We start from the raw sequence: 15,088 nt of genomic DNA, 5'->3' as shown, positions 1-15,088 counted from the left end.
CTTGAAGTGTCCCGACGCTGCGAGCTGATTCATCCCGCTGAGGCTGGATGTGCATTCCACATCTGCAAGCTGCTCAGAAGACAAATAATGGAAATCATATGAGCAACAGAGCCGTGAAATCAAACGAGCGAGCGAACAGCGCGAGCAGAACACGACTGGAAATCTCAGATAGCTGCAATCAATGGCTGTTGCAACAAGACGCATGAGGTTTTGGTTTTTTTGTAGTCGTAAGGCGTCTTTGTTAATTTTCCAGAACCCAAAGTGGAATTGTTTCGGTAATGTGAATCATAAATCATACTGAGCTGCGCAGAGGTCTGTTCAAAGTCTCGAGCTCTTCCAGCTCCAGAGTGCTTGTGCTCCTTCCTGATAACACGGGCTGTAAATAATTAGGTTAGAGAGGATAATATACAACCAACAAGACATTTTAATCATAACAAATACCAGATTAGAATCAACTCGAATGAGTCTGCAGACCTCGAAGGAAGGCCTTTTCCGTTTTGCCACGATTCGAGAAATGCATCAAAGCTTACAAATTGAACTCGCGCTGCGAGAAATAAAAAGCAGCTCTGGCCAAAGTGAGTTCTGCTCGATGCATATAATGCACATTTAGAGGACTAACTGCGATCGCAGATGTGGTGCAGGCAGCTGCCCCGAACCGTCAGAGAAAGACAGCTTAAGATAAATACATTTTCTGCAGATGAAGTCACAACTGCAGACACATTTTCTCTACAGATCAACCTGGAACTGTGATTCTCTGGATGAAATCTATGGCTTTCGTTCTCAGGGTCTCTTGTTAACAGATCAGAATCTACTTGCTGCTAAATCAAACATAAATAAAAGCTCAACATGACTTGTTGTCTATGATGTGAGATTGATTTTACTGCACTCCACTCACAGCAACGGTGTCAGGGTCCAGATCTGGTCAAAAATTATATATATATAAAAAAGAAGCTACTGCATCAACAAAGCATGTATTAATGTGGAAGTTCAAACTGCAGTCTGGCTTCTTGTTCCATTGTTCTGTCATGGACCATCCTGTGTGTTTTCTTCATGTTCCTCAGCAGAAACAGAGCTTCCCTGTAGTCCTTACTGTTTGCTGCTCTGTTGTGCAAAACGCTGCCTGCACAGAAAAGACACATCAATAATAAAGTGAGATTGAATTGGGTAAGTTATTTCTGCCACCATAATATCAACACTTCTTCAAATAAGGCAGGAAGTACGTCTTATTGGCAGGAGGCGGCTGTGTGAACGTTAAACTGCAACGGATGCTAAAATATGTCGAGAACTCAGAAGATACCTAAGGAAACAACTTTGGCTGCTCTACTATCTTTTATTTCCTTGATCAGCTCCTCAACTCTTTGGACCGGCTGCATTATTGGTCTCAGAGGTGGCAGCTCCTTTATCTGCTCCAGAAAAGCAGAAGAAGGGAACAGCACGTTGGTATTTCTTTTACAGCCTTGGAAGCATCGACGTGCATGTGAAGAGATTATCTGTGGCAAAAAGAAAAGAAAAGGAAAATCAAACCCTCTTTTTCATTTCTGTGTACGGCGTCTGGATGCTATCAAGCCTGGGTTTGGAGTCTCTGTAGATGTTCAGATTCCTCAGTGTTTGATCCAGCATCCGAACAGCTGTCTGGATTCCTGTCGAAAGGAAAAGAGCAAAAGGCGCATGACGATTCCCTCCGGGGTGAATGTATGGTCAGAGTTTTGTTTTCTCAAGATATCACACAGCTGCAGAGGGAACCGTATCCGTCCCTGCACACCGATGTTGGGAAGTGGTTCTACATCCATTATCACGTCGTAGCATATGGGTCGTCCCGGACGGGCTCCGTCTTCTGCAGATTCGTCCTGAGTCGACAGAGAAGCCAGCTGAAGCTGCTCGGCTTCATCTTCTGACTGTTAACACAACAGGAAAACGTGAGAAGGGGAAGTCATTTGACATAACCCACCGGGAGCTTAAGAATTTGAACTCTTAAACAGCAAATATGCACAAACCTGAGTAATGAAGAAGAGTTTTGTGTTTTCCTGACTCTTGCCCTCGGGCTGTATTGTTCTCGGATCACTCGTTGTTCTTTTGTTGTCCTGAAAGAGTCTCTCAGACGTCGAGTCCGACTCAAATGGCTTCAGTGGGAAAAAGAAAATCAATCATTATGCATCTGCTGCTCATAGTCCATAAACGCAATCATGTCTCAGCCATTAACCGCAGCACAGCTTACTCAGTTTTAATAAGATCTTCCAGCAAATGTTGTGAAGTGGAGGGAAATTGAAACATGGATTTAAGACATCTTGACAAATATGAATGTGGAAAGTATGTCACACGTTTTGCATCCAGCCCCTCTTAGAACCATGATTAAGGACAAAGACACAAAGTACCAGCAACAGCTGAATTCAGGTTTACAGGATTGTTGAGTACAAAACATAACTGATGGGAAGATGAATGGATTTAGATTAGGCAATGGAAGAAGTTAGAGAAGTGATAGAGGCTGCAAAAAACTTCAGTTTGGGCCAAAGTGAAGGACGACAACCCCTGGAATGAAGCCAGAGCTGTAATGGAACGGTGTGAATTGTCTCAGAACGGCCTAGTCCAAGTTCAGACCTAAATCTAATTGAGAAATTGTTGCAAAGCTCGAGATGAGAAGAAAAACGGACATAGGTTGTTTCTGTATGAAGCTGGGAGAAACGGTGATATTTCAGTGACAGTCGTCTATGACGCACAAACTCAAGTGGGCTGAACACAAATACATGCCGCACTTTTCAGATGTTTATTTGAACTTAATTTTCAATACAGTGCATTGAAATGTGTGGTTGTAACATGATGAAAAGTAAAAAAAAAAAAAGTCAGTCTGTCTTCATGAATCCAAATATTCAACGTTCCTGTCAATGCAGAACACACCCCCGCCTCCCGTCCTGGATAAACACACACCTGAAAATCTTCATGCTTCTTTCTCTTTATCTTTATCCCAAGCTTGTCTTGAAGGAAATAAGTCAGTAAAGACGTTTCTCCTGGGTTCAAACAAAAACACGAGAGTGAATTTGAGCAATCCAACAACCGCCTTCGACAACTGTCTGCCAGAACGCAGGAATACTTCCGCTCCGTGCGGTCACAGGGTTGCAGCCAATATCCAATTCGCAGAGCTTTGGGAAAAGAGCAGCAGCAGCCACGGCTTCCTCTGAGGCGATCTGACGGCAGAACGCTGATGAGACCTGGCCGACGACCAGAGACGGTTTGAAACGCCGGCACGTCGCTCACCTCGTTGTTGGCCAGATTGAGGCACTGAAGCTCAGGCAGAAACACACCGGGACGCCTGCAGCCGTCCTCCCTGAACGCCTGAAGCATCTCCATCATCTGAATGCGGTGGTCGATTTTAGACTCAATGTCTAAAAAGGGGAGACATTGTGAGATTTTTCTGACTTCTTTGAATGATTCAGCACCATCCACGTTTTAAGTTTTGTTGTTTTTGTGTGATTGACCGGTGATGTGTCCAAGGTGCGCTCCACTGATATTTCAAAATAGCTTGAGACATGTTGCAATACCTATGAAAATAACTTTTGTAATTTGTTTGTTACATATTTAAGTTATGGGTTGAGCAACTTGCCAGAATTTTACCGCATAAATGTGGTAACGTTCTGGCAACCACAGCTGCTGGTATTTTACCATAAATTAGTTACAACGTAAAAACAAAAGAAAACCAGACAAAGGATTGTGTTTATCCTCCTCACAGTCATAGAGTGGATGATGATGATGATGCTGATAAAAATCAATCTCCTAATCTCATGGATTGAGAATTGCACTCTTTACCTTCCTCTTCGTCTTCCCTCAAAGCAGGTTCTGAACTCTCCATCACTTCCTTACAAGGTATTTCTGTGATACAGTTATCCTCTAGGTTTAGATGCTTCAGCCTGTGCACAGTGTACACCAACATCAGTAGATGACAAGAGGAGTTTGCATCAGGTATAAAATAACAAACACTGAACCTCTTCAGGTTGGTAAGGCTGTAGAAGACACTAGAGGTCAGTCTGTTTTCGTCAAGCATCAGGACTTCAAGAGCCTCAAACGGTTTGGCTCCCTCTTCAGACAGCCTGCAAGCACAAAAACAAAAAGAAAAATGTTCACAATTTGTTTCTGTTGTAAGATTTATTTATGCCCACATTAACAATAAACAGTAAATTTAAATAATGTAGACAAGAAGGTTGGTAGTGTCAAGTCTGAGCAGTTTCAAAGCGTATCAGAGTCGAAATAGAAATTTGGTGCACTTGTGCGCCACCTTTTGGTCAGATTTAAAACTACTTCAGAGGTTGTGGCCAGTTTACTAGTATGTTCAGTGTGCGGGGTTGAAAAATATTGCCAGAGTGGATTTATTTTTAGATTTTTGGCATAAAAGGATGTCAGTGTTGACAGAATAACATGCTGCAGAGCAGTCAGCAAAAAAAACAGCAAATTCACGACGTGATCAAATTTAGACAGGAACATTTAGTTATAATAAATAGACTTTTTTGTTTCTGATGTTCTTACATGTCAGGCCGGTCGCTGTGTGAGGGACCAAAATTGGGAGGAAGACTCTTGAGCTGATTTCCGGTCAGATGAAGAGTTTTAAGACGTGGAAACTGACCTAACAGGAGTAAAACCTCGGCTGATAAGAGGTTGAAGGACAAATTTAAGACCTGTGGGAATTAAAGCACATTGCATTAGGAATGTTCACATCCTAAAACCTTCTCGGTTTGTCTCTTTAAAACCACAACCTTTGATCTATGTAGGTTTTTTTTTTTAGTATTTCCCTACCAGCTTTGACTGGATGGGTGGATGGATGGACACTGAATTGTGTCAAAAAATAGCTCAAACTCTGAGCTATTTTCAGACAAGCATCTGAAAATTTTATTTATCAAGATCCTCAATTAGATTCAGTTCTGGACTTTGACTATGCCTGTTGAGAAAAAGGCATCTGCACAGGATGATGCTGTCATTTTTCACTTTTTTCAGGGTTAAGTGTAGTTTATTTTTCATCACACGTAGCATTTTGCATAAAGGTAAATAAAATGCCATTATGCACAAATTCATGTTCATCTATTACAATAAATTGGAGTTTGTGGTTGTATCAATACAAAATGTGAAGAAGTCAAAAAGACTTGAATACTTTTACCGTCAATGATTATTTTTCCACATCTCCAGATTGCATGTAAGGCGATCTTACCTCTAAATGAGGGAAGTCAGCAACATCAAAATCCATGTTTTTGATTCTATTGAAAGTCAGATCGAGTTCTCTCAAAGACGTGAAGCAGCTGAATGATCCTGCAGAGGACGACCGGGATTTAGACGGCGAACAGAAAAGGAAGAAAATCAACCTGAAGACGAATCAGTGTGAAATGAGTCACCTAAAGAGAGGAAGTTATCAGACGCATCGACGTAGGCTACATTTACAAAGTCCCTCAGCTCTTCTGGCTCAACCTGTGTGAGTTCAGGGGATTGTTTAGTCGTCGTCGTCACTAACAGAAGATCAAATGCAAAGTGTAAAAAAATAAAATACAATCTTACAGAAGTCAGATTTTGCTCACTGATGTTGAGAGAGCAGAGGTGGGACGGCTTATGTACAGAGTGTAACTGGAGATACAGATGAAGACAAAAAACTAACTATGATCAGTGCAGCAATTTTAAATTATATAAACAGTGACATGCTACTGTTTCTCACCAATAAGTGTCCATGTAATGTGGTCTGAACTGGAGCATCAGCGTCCTTGTTTGCGCCTTTCGTTTGAGGCGTTTTCGTCAATATCCGCTTGCTCTTGTTCTTCTGCTGTTTTGGTTGTATGTGTGTGATAAGCCCATAACTGGCTTCTACAAGTTGGAGAAAAAAAACAAAAAACAAAACTTAGATACAGATATTTTTTTTATTTTCAAAAATTTGAATCTATGCAACATTAAGAATTAAAAAACACTGTAAAATTAGTCGGTAACATATCGGAAGTGACCCTGAACAACCTTTTATTCCTCCAACAACATCTAAATATTTTTGTTGAACCTTTAAAAATTACTGAGAAACATTTTCTGATCCAGGCTGGTGGATGTTTTTTGTACTGACAGAAGTCCTACACCTTGTTTGAAATCATCAAATAGTTGTTGATATTAGTTGAAGGAGATAACCTGAGTGAATACAAAAAGCAGCTTTAAATGTTTCCATTAGGTTCAAAACTACAGCTCCCTAGTCATTATAACGGCTACCATCAGCTTTTTGTGAAAACTGGTAACAAGTGTTTAATTTTGCTGAGGAGGACTTTTGGTCCAAGAGATTGCTTAAAATGAGCCACACTTGATCTTGACTTTGACTAAACCACACCAAAGCTTTCACTCTGGGTTCATTAAGAGGTCGATTTGCTGCTGTACTTCACACCATTGTTGTGCTACATAGTCCCTTCAACACATAATTGTGCTTAAGTTTAAGGTCAATTCAGTCAAAGTGGCAACTTATTTAGGCCGTATCATCAGTATTTTCTCAAAGTTTTTTGGGATCAACATTGAGATGTTCTTTGGAAATATGTGACAGGCTTTTATGTGGCTTGTATTGGTGGTTTTTGTCTTGAAACTCTCCCACAGACACCATTTCTCCCCAGTCTCTTGGTTATTGTTGAATCGCAACCATTCAACAATTACTGGGTTCTTTCTGGACGGGTCACTGTTACACCCTTGCCAAAACCTCAGACATGGCTTTGTAATCTTTTCCTCACTGAAAGATGTACAATTTTGTCTTTAAATTGAGACATAATGTGTTGCTTTTTAAGATCTTTTAAGGCTACTGAATGTTTTCCTTCTTGCTCCCAGGCAGCACCCAAATGCGCCACTGTGCAGTCACATGACATTGCTATTTTCTCATTTGCTTATTTGAATGCTAGACAGAATGTGTGAAGCATACTCTGGTCATCATAGCAGTTTTTAAAAATAAATAAATAATAATAAAAGAAATAATATTATTGTTTTCACCTTTCCTAGGAGTCTTCTTCATCCTTTTCTGTACGTTCTTGTTCTTCTGTTGCTCTGGTCTTGTGTGTTCCTTCTCTTTATTTAAGGAAATCCAGATCCTGTCCTTGTGTTTTTCCTGTTTTCTTAGCAAACTGCAGAGTCATGCAATCATAAAATCAAAAACATTGTGTTGCTTTCGAGCAGCTAAGTAATATGACTTAATTACCTTACTTTCTTTCCTTCCTTTTTGTGGTCTCCTGGCTGTAGAAAATGTGTTAGGTAAAGTCTTCCCGTTTTCCTGAGGTCAAACAACTTTTTACGCCTGTTTTTAAAGCTACCGGATGTCTCGGTATAGTTTATGCTGAGTAGTGTAGCGCTCTGTATCCTAGCAACAGACTGAAATGGGAGAATGTGTCCTCTCATCCAGCAGGTGGCGGTAGCAAAAAAGGTTTACATGCGGAAGAAAGACTCATCAAAGAGTAGCTAAATTGTTAAGATTTACCCGTCCACATCAATTTAACGGAAAGCGGGTATGTGCAGCAATATTTGATAAATAAATGTAAAATTTATTTCCTCGTTACTGATTTTTTCCCCAACCAGGTGGCTTCAGTTGTTGTTGTCATTGTTAGCAACGCTTAAACGTCGCCTCCACTGCGTTAACAAAATAAACACAAACCGAAAACCTCACGCGTCCATTTAAACTCGACGTCACATTCAGAGCAATCCCGGAAGTGACTGTCAATGTACTTCTCGCTTCGTTGCCGTCTTAGTTTCTGCATGAACCTTCACCATCACTGTCGTGAACATCATAGGTTCCTGGTTTCGCAGCCAAATGGACTTTGTAACGCCGAGCCGAGGCTAGAGGCAGGTCAAGAGCGACAGGTGAAGGTAAGGGCTCCGCTGCCTGCTCGGTGTTTACGCTCTGCGACGTGTCTGTGCGTGAGGAGGAAGCACTGGAGTGTGAACTCTTCCTGCGAGGCTGAGCTTCTGTCAAAGGTTGTTGCTGCAAGATTCTAAAAGACTGCTGTGCGTGTGAAATATTTCTGTTGCAGGAACTCTAATCCGCCATGGGGAACAAATCATCGAAAGGTGTGAGCGTCGAGGAGCCCCCTAAAACAACTTTGTTTGAGAGGGAATCATGTGGGATCACATACAGGATTCCAGCTCTGCTCTACCTGAGGCATTGTCACACATTCCTCGCCTTTGCAGAGAAAAGAACCTCCTTTCATGACTACGACGCCAAACGTCTGGTTATGAGAAGAGGATTGCTACAAGAGGATGGATCTGTTCAGGTTGTTACACCTTTGTATTCATACGCAACACGTCTTTTCTCTCATTTTTCGTTGCAAAAACAAACTTTAAACGATTCAGTGAGATAGACCAACAGGAAAATGATAAAAAGGTTTTCAATTGATATAGCTCAGACTCAGTCAGATTGTTTGGAGGACAGAAACGTTCAAATCTTGCTAGGAAATCTCAGCTCTGGAATGAGGTGTGGACTTTGACTAGGTCATTCTAACGCGTCAATAAAATTTTATCAAGATTATCCTAGTGTAATGTCTGTCTGCTGGAAGGTGAACCTCCAGCAGATGAGTCTTTTGCCACGATTTATCCCTTTTATTTAGCTCAACTTATCTTCCCATCAATTCTAGTTCTGCTGTTTCTCTGCTAAAGGAAAGCATCTCTAAAGCACGATGCTGGTTCCATTGTTTGCTGCTGTGGGGACGATGTGTCTAAGCCAACGTTCAATGTCAGATTTCTGCCACAAAATACTGGTTTGCATGTTGATTGTAGATGGTTCAGTTTTGGTCATCTCTGAGCACTTTCTTCCACGTCTTCCACTTTCTTCCAAGACTTTGGTTTCTTTCCTATGCATAAAGCTGCTAATAAAAGTTAGTTTCTTCTTCTTCTTCTTCTTCTTCTTCAGTGGTCGTCGAGTCAGGAGATTTCGACTGCATTTCTGCCAAACCACCGCACAATGAATCCCTGCCCTGTGTATGAGAAAAACAGCAAGACGCTCTTCCTCTTTTTCATCTGCATATGGGAACACACCACAGAAATAAAGCAGATTGTGACAGGTAAGAACAAGGCCCGTCTTTGCTGCGTGAGCAGCAGCGACGACGGGCAAACCTGGAGTCAAGCGATGGACCTTACAGAGAGTGTGATCGGGGAAGCCATACACAAATGGGCCACTTTCGCGGTCGGGCCTGGCCACGGCGTTCAGTTGGAGAACGGCAGGCTGATCATTCCTGCGTACGCCTACTACATCCCGTACAGATGCTGTTCTTACCCACTTCCTTGTACGGTGTGCCCACGCGCGCTGTCGATATACAGCGAGGACTTGGGACAGACGTGGCGTATCGGGAAGATGCTTCAAAAGAAGTCATGCGAATGCGAAATGGCGGAGATCATCGACCACGAGGGAAGGAGCCACCTTTACTGCAACGCCCGGCACACAGGCGGCCACAGGTGTGAAGCCCTGAGCGAAAACAGCGGCGTCTACTTTGATAAGCCCCACATGGCCAGGGAGCTCGTCGAGCAGCCCTCGGGTTGCCAGGGCAGCGTCATCGGCTTCCCCGCGCCCGAATTCGTCCCCAACGACGACGCCGAGAGCAAGGCCTGCGGCACGTCGCTCCTCTCACCAGACACTCAAACCTGGCTCCTGTTCATGCACCCGACCAACAAGTCCGACCGGCGGGACATGGGCGTGTACTTGAACCGATCCCCCTTGCACTCGTCCGGGTGGGACCGGCCCAGGATCATCCACAGGGGGCCGAGCGGTTACTCGGACCTGGCCTACAATGTGGACAAGGATCAGTTCTCCTGCCTGATGGAGTGCGGGAAGGAAAGCGAACTGGAGCAAATTGCCTTCATGACCTTTTCCCTCAACGACGTCATGCAGACGGGTGATAAGAAAGAGAAGAAGATGGTCTGAATTTGGCCTGTTATTGACAGAGATCTCCTTATATTATCCCACCACTAGAAGAAATCCAATCAAAACACCCCTGACGTGCCGTGCTGTAACATTCATCTGTGTTTACTACCGTTTTACATTCTGGAGATAGTGATGCATGCATGAGTCATGTGCTTTCTGGTCTCCTTGAGTGAAGTAAGTCTTATTATAATTATGCATCAGCATAGGGTTGTTTTTAATAGGTTTTGTGGTTCATTTACGCATGCTGTGTTTGCAGTGTCATTTTTAAAGCTGGTATTGTGTGTTGCATGTTTGATGAGCACTTCAAAGCCGTTCCAGCATCTTATTGAAGTGTCACTTTTTCTTCTCAGCAAAGTTAGCCTACCTCTTTATTTTCTTATGAAGATCATAGGGGGCCTTGCAAACTAGTCCGCAGATTTCCCTCCATACAGTCCTCTCCTTTACATTTAGTATACTCTAATTCACATATGCCTTCTGCTGTATTGTTTTATATGGAAGCTGTGCAGCAGCGTCGTCAGTGGATTGCCTGTGAAGGTCACAGGGAGGGTCATACAGCTGTCAATAAAATAGGAGAGGGGAGGTAAACATGTGCATCTGACATGCAGTTCATTACTGAAGAGACCAAACGTGCTGAACCACATATGTGAGTTGTTTTTTATTTTATTTTATTTTTTTATTGAAGCAGCTCATTCAGCTGAGCTCTTGGACTCAGTCTTATTTTAGATTGTCACTCGGAAAGTGAGGTACTCCTTCGTACAATTGTTTAAGTATAATGAAGCTGTAAAGAGCATATGTCATCTTTTTTACACTATTTTTTCTTTCCAATTATGTCCTGGCTTTTAGCCCATGAGATATAATTTTTATGTTCTTTAAGGAAATATTTAAAAAAAAAAAGAAAAGAAAAAAAAAACCTCCCCAGGGAAGACGCTGATCACTTGGCAGCTGTGAGAACACAACTGAAAGTTATTGATCAACAAAATAGCTACTAGCTTGAATTTCAGCTTATAAAGGAAAGATGTATATTCCAGATAATCTGGGAGAGCTAGGAAACCTAATAAACCAGCACCCTAAGCATGGATTTAAGCGCTCCGTGTTGTATTTTCAGTACTCCACGGTAGTGAATAATCACTACAGTTAGCAGTTGCTCTGTCCCTAAAGTCATGTGGCAGAGGGAGGGGAAGTTAAGCTACTGATAGACACTCAGTCTGACGCTGCAGTGAGACGCGTGTTCATTTAGCTCAGACACAGAGGAAAAAAAAGCGTTGGGATCTTAAGCTGATTATTGACTGAAAATGCAGTTTAGAGGGAGAGAGCTGTTTTTCTCTGTCAGTAGAAGTTTTGCTCTGTGACAGAACATGTAAGTAGTAAAAAGCACTTTTTTATCTGATAAACTCTCAAACTCCACTCACCATGAGTTTTTTTTTAATGTTTTTTTGTGTGCATGAAACAAACAGATGACGCCTCATCATCCACCTATTGTACTCACTTTCTGTTTTTAAGACATGTAACTACAGCGCTGTTAATTTTTTTAATCTACTTTAAAACAATAATATGCGATAATTATTTTTCTCATAAAATATTATATCTGCCCTTTAAGCGTTTGAAACTCTGTCATGAATTTTTACATGGAGCCAGTGAAGAACTGCTGAAATTCATTTTTTTTTAGGTGTTGCACTTCCACTGAGAAGAATTATTAACAGATAAGAAAGAAATGAATGGATTCTTTATCTTTGTACATCAAAATGATATGATAACGTGTATTTTATAGTTTCAGCTGTACTGCACAGGAATAATAGACTATTTACATGTGAGTTAAAGACTGTCGTGGTCAAAAATGGCTCACAGTTGCACTTAAACTGCGTTAGTAGAAACTGGATATGTGAGTGGTTAGAAAATGTAACTACTACAGTTTGGTCTGAAATCAGAATATTTAAAGCTTTCTCAATATTTATTAGTACGCCTCATAAAAGATGTGTAAAAAGTCTTGAAAGTTAATTCTAGCTGTACATGTAGGATGGTTTATTTATTTAAAAATCACATCAGATATACTGGGAAGGTGTGAAAGTATAGAACAGTGGAGAATAATTTCCCACAACAGAAACTATGACAGGATTGATGCGTCAAATGTGAGCTATTGAACATCCTGCATGCTGTTGTACAGCCTCTTTAAGGGCCCAAAACGCAACTTGACTGGAGGAATTGGAAGAATCTACCAACCAGAACGAGAGCAGTGATGAATTTTACTTATATTCTTTATTAGCGCTGACATCATATTGATAATCTGGCGATTGTTAAAAAAAGAGATTGGATAAACTTCAGAGAGGCCCTCAGTACTGTGATGACCAAATGTGATTTTAGTTATGGGTAATTTTTATTCTGGAAAATTATTCACAGCAACAATTCAGTTCAATCTGCGTGAAATGCCAACAATTTGACTTTCATTCATTAGAATAAATCTTAAAAAATAAGTTTATTTGCCAGCTTATTGTAATTATTACTGTGATTTAGGCTAAAATGTAATTCCAACCATTATTTTAAAGTTATAGTTGTTATTCTTGATGACGAACTGCCTTCAGCTGGGATTATTTATGGTCACGACTGACAGGGAAAAACTTCTATGTCTCTAATTTGACATAGAAGAATTAAGTGCTGCTTATTTATGACGTTGCCAAAAAGCAAAAATCTCAATGGTACCATTTTTTTTAATTTTTTGCCAAAATGTAAATGCTGCTTATATTTGCATCAGTGGCGACTGGCTAAACGGTTTTATTATTTGAAACCAAACACATGAACGTCTCTAATATGCTAATTTCAGCTGATCACACCAGATAAAAATAAATTCATTGAGCTTTAATATTTATTTCTAAAGCAATACTTTATTCATTCCTTGCACATCTAACCTGATTTTGTGAACAGGCCTTTTTTTTTTTTTCTTCAGACTGAATTTGTAAATATGTGCAGGACTGTGATTGAATAAGCTCGGTTCTCTGCAGTGAAAACTCGTGACAGCAGACGGAGACTCACTTGTTCGTAGAAGCCACTCAGAATTTGCACAAAACAAAATACTGTACCGACCTTAACATCTCATTTGCCTATTGTCGTGAGGCAAAATGCCTCCAGGTCGTTTTGTTGTGTTTCTCTTCGCTGTTGTGAAAAGTGATTAAAAACCTGCATGGGATGTGTGTTTTAGTAGAAAATAAAATTAACTTGTGAGCAATTGGTTCATGTTTTGTCCTTTGTTTTTCTTGATGTTGTTGCACTGATGATAGAAATTCATTTGAAAACCAGCGAGACGTCACAGCTGCTGATTATAGCGAAGCATCAGACTGTGTATTTTATGTACTTTTTAAAATTGTTTTAGTAAAAAAAAATCAAATACATTTTAAGGTTTTGTTGTTTGAGCAGGTATTATGACTTTACAGTGGTTCTGTATTTATGGATTCACTGTGAATAACTAATTATTCACAAAAAAATCCACCCATTTGCCAATTATTTTCACAAGACATCTCTAAAATATTTATAACATTCAGTTTGGGAAGCTTAATGTGATCAGTTTCTCTGATTTTACTCTTTATAGGTATATGTTTGAGTAAAATGAACGTTGTTCTTTTATTCTATGAATGACTGACAACATGTCTCTGAAGTTTCAAGCAAAAATGTATTTATTTGCAGAAAATGAGAAATGGTGAAAATAAGGAAAAAGACGCAGTGCGTTCAGACCTCAAATAATGCAAGGAAAGCAAGTTCATATTCATTAAGAAACAACAAAACTAATGTTTTAACTCATGAAGAGTTCAGAAATCAATATTTGGTGGAATAACTGGGAGGTTTTCAGTCGGGTCCCTTAAATCTGTGGTGAACTTTTACATTTATTCTGTAGAAATCAGTTTAATGATCTTAATAAACACTGAATCTGGAAACATTTGTAATTCTGACATGAACAACATGCAGGTCCATTGTTCTAAAATCAGATACAGGTTATATACAGATTTTTATAGATGTAGATTTTTGTTCATACGGGGTTTCATTCCCTCAGCTGTGAGCAGAGGCTGAGTCGGTGCTGCAGACTCGTCGTGAATCCATCTGGGGAATTGAATGGCACTCGGCAGATGTGCAGGCTTTGGGGACACATCAAGGAAAAACACATTAGAGAAGAGACTAAATGTAGAGATTCATTTTAAGATAAATTACCTCCACGCTTTCTCTGCTCACACTAAGAAAAACATGTACGTTAGGATGTGTCTACATCCTAATGGGAGGTAGTGGCTTTGTAATGACGAATCCTTTATAAAGCTCAAAGCCTTTTTTTTGATGTCACTTAAAACTTTTTTCCACTTCATTGCCCACATAAAGTGAGATTTTCTCTTATTTCTGCGTTTACTTGCAGAAAATGAGAATCTCAACATTTCAGTTTTAATCTTCAAAAAGCAACAGAGAATAGTGGTCTGTAATTCTGGACAGCAGATTTTTTTCTTGTTTTATATAAATTGGGTAAATTCTCAGGTGCTCTCTCAGCTTGGTTTATCTTGCTCTAAAAAAATCTAGCTGTAAGGAAATTGCAGAATCTGTCTGTGCCCTTAGTTTGACAGCAGCAGCTACAATCTGCTCTGGATTTCATTACACTGTCTGATCGCAAAAAATAATCCCTTACCTGGCAGAGAGACAACACCTAAGGATAGTACGAAGAGTGGTTTATTAGATGTGGGAGCTTGTAGATCTCAGATGTGCTTATCAGCCGGCTGCCTGCTTCTTCGCTCTCTCTCTCTCTCTCTGTGTGTGTGTGTGTGTTTTTTTTCTCACATTGTCCAACCTCATTCCTCATGCAAAGGATGAATCATGTAGCAAAACCTGTTTGTCTACCGATGCTGTTAGGCGGTGAGGGAGTCATCGTTTTCTCAGCACATATGCTTCATCTGCTGCTCCGATGGCACTGGGGATCCCAGTCACAGTGAGGCTTGTAAGTGTCGGCGTCACAGATGTTTTCTGTTTGCCGTAAGCGCGCGTGGCGTCCTGGCACAGATAGTGCCGGACACTCCGCCGTGGTTCTCCTGGTGGCTCACCTGAGGAAAAACTTTTGGCTCTTTGAGTCATGGGTACAAGAGGACAAGCACTGGCTTAAATTAAGATTTTCTTAAAGGCTTGAATTGAATTGTTTGGAAGTACTCTCTGTTTTTAACAATCGGAATCGTCCAAACCTGCTTCCAA

At 40.7% G+C, this 15,088-nt stretch overlaps 2 protein-coding genes across 2 annotated transcripts; one reads left to right on the top strand and one right to left on the bottom strand.

Annotated features, from left to right (window-relative positions):
- Positions 1 to 406: 406 nt before the first annotated feature.
- xrra1 (X-ray radiation resistance associated 1) lies at positions 407 to 7,385 on the bottom strand. Its single transcript, XM_016674373.1, has 18 exons — positions 7,175 to 7,385; positions 6,970 to 7,100; positions 5,684 to 5,829; positions 5,530 to 5,595; positions 5,370 to 5,442; positions 5,189 to 5,286; positions 4,513 to 4,661; positions 3,975 to 4,079; positions 3,799 to 3,899; positions 3,250 to 3,377; positions 3,086 to 3,179; positions 2,926 to 3,002; positions 2,319 to 2,325; positions 1,995 to 2,134; positions 1,763 to 1,895; positions 1,525 to 1,640; positions 1,298 to 1,403; positions 407 to 1,120 (listed from the first exon to the last, which is right to left on the bottom strand). The coding sequence occupies exons 1-18, from the start codon at positions 7,369 to 7,371 to the stop codon at positions 975 to 977; spliced, it is 2,013 nt and encodes a 670-aa protein (XP_016529859.1). The 5' UTR covers positions 7,372 to 7,385; the 3' UTR covers positions 407 to 974.
- A 359-nt stretch (positions 7,386 to 7,744) lies between these two features.
- LOC103141778 (sialidase-3-like) lies at positions 7,745 to 13,106 on the top strand. The gene is made up of 3 exons (XM_007557547.2): positions 7,745 to 7,836; positions 8,001 to 8,240; positions 8,876 to 13,106. The coding sequence occupies exons 2-3, from the start codon at positions 8,016 to 8,018 to the stop codon at positions 9,881 to 9,883; spliced, it is 1,233 nt and encodes a 410-aa protein (XP_007557609.1). The 5' UTR covers positions 7,745 to 7,836; positions 8,001 to 8,015; the 3' UTR covers positions 9,884 to 13,106.
- Positions 13,107 to 15,088: the final 1,982 nt, after the last annotated feature.

This window comes from Poecilia formosa, unplaced genomic scaffold (assembly GCF_000485575.1).
Source record: "Poecilia formosa unplaced genomic scaffold, Poecilia_formosa-5.1.2 Scaffold3, whole genome shotgun sequence".
Lineage (NCBI taxonomy): Eukaryota > Metazoa > Chordata > Actinopteri > Cyprinodontiformes > Poeciliidae > Poecilia > Poecilia formosa.
Note: the sequence above shows the minus strand (reverse complement) of the source record. Positions and strands in the feature narration are given on the sequence as shown.

Excerpts from the sequence above, each read along its gene's own strand:
- xrra1 (XM_016674373.1), bottom strand. The coding sequence starts at position 7,371 with ATGAGAGGACACATTCTCCCATTTCAGTCTGTTGCTAGGATACAGAGC. Across the intron at positions 3,900-3,974 it reads AGCCTTACCAACCTGAAGAG|GCTGAAGCATCTAAACCTAG; the intron begins GTTCAGTGTTTG and ends CACTGTGCACAG. Across the intron at positions 1,896-1,994 it reads AACTCTTCTTCATTACTCAG|TCAGAAGATGAAGCCGAGCA; the intron begins GTTTGTGCATAT and ends TTGTGTTAACAG.
- LOC103141778 (XM_007557547.2), top strand. The coding sequence starts at position 8,016 with ATGGGGAACAAATCATCGAAAGGTGTGAGCGTCGAGGAGCCCCCTAAA. Across the intron at positions 8,241-8,875 it reads AAGAGGATGGATCTGTTCAG|TGGTCGTCGAGTCAGGAGAT; the intron begins GTTGTTACACCT and ends CTTCTTCTTCAG.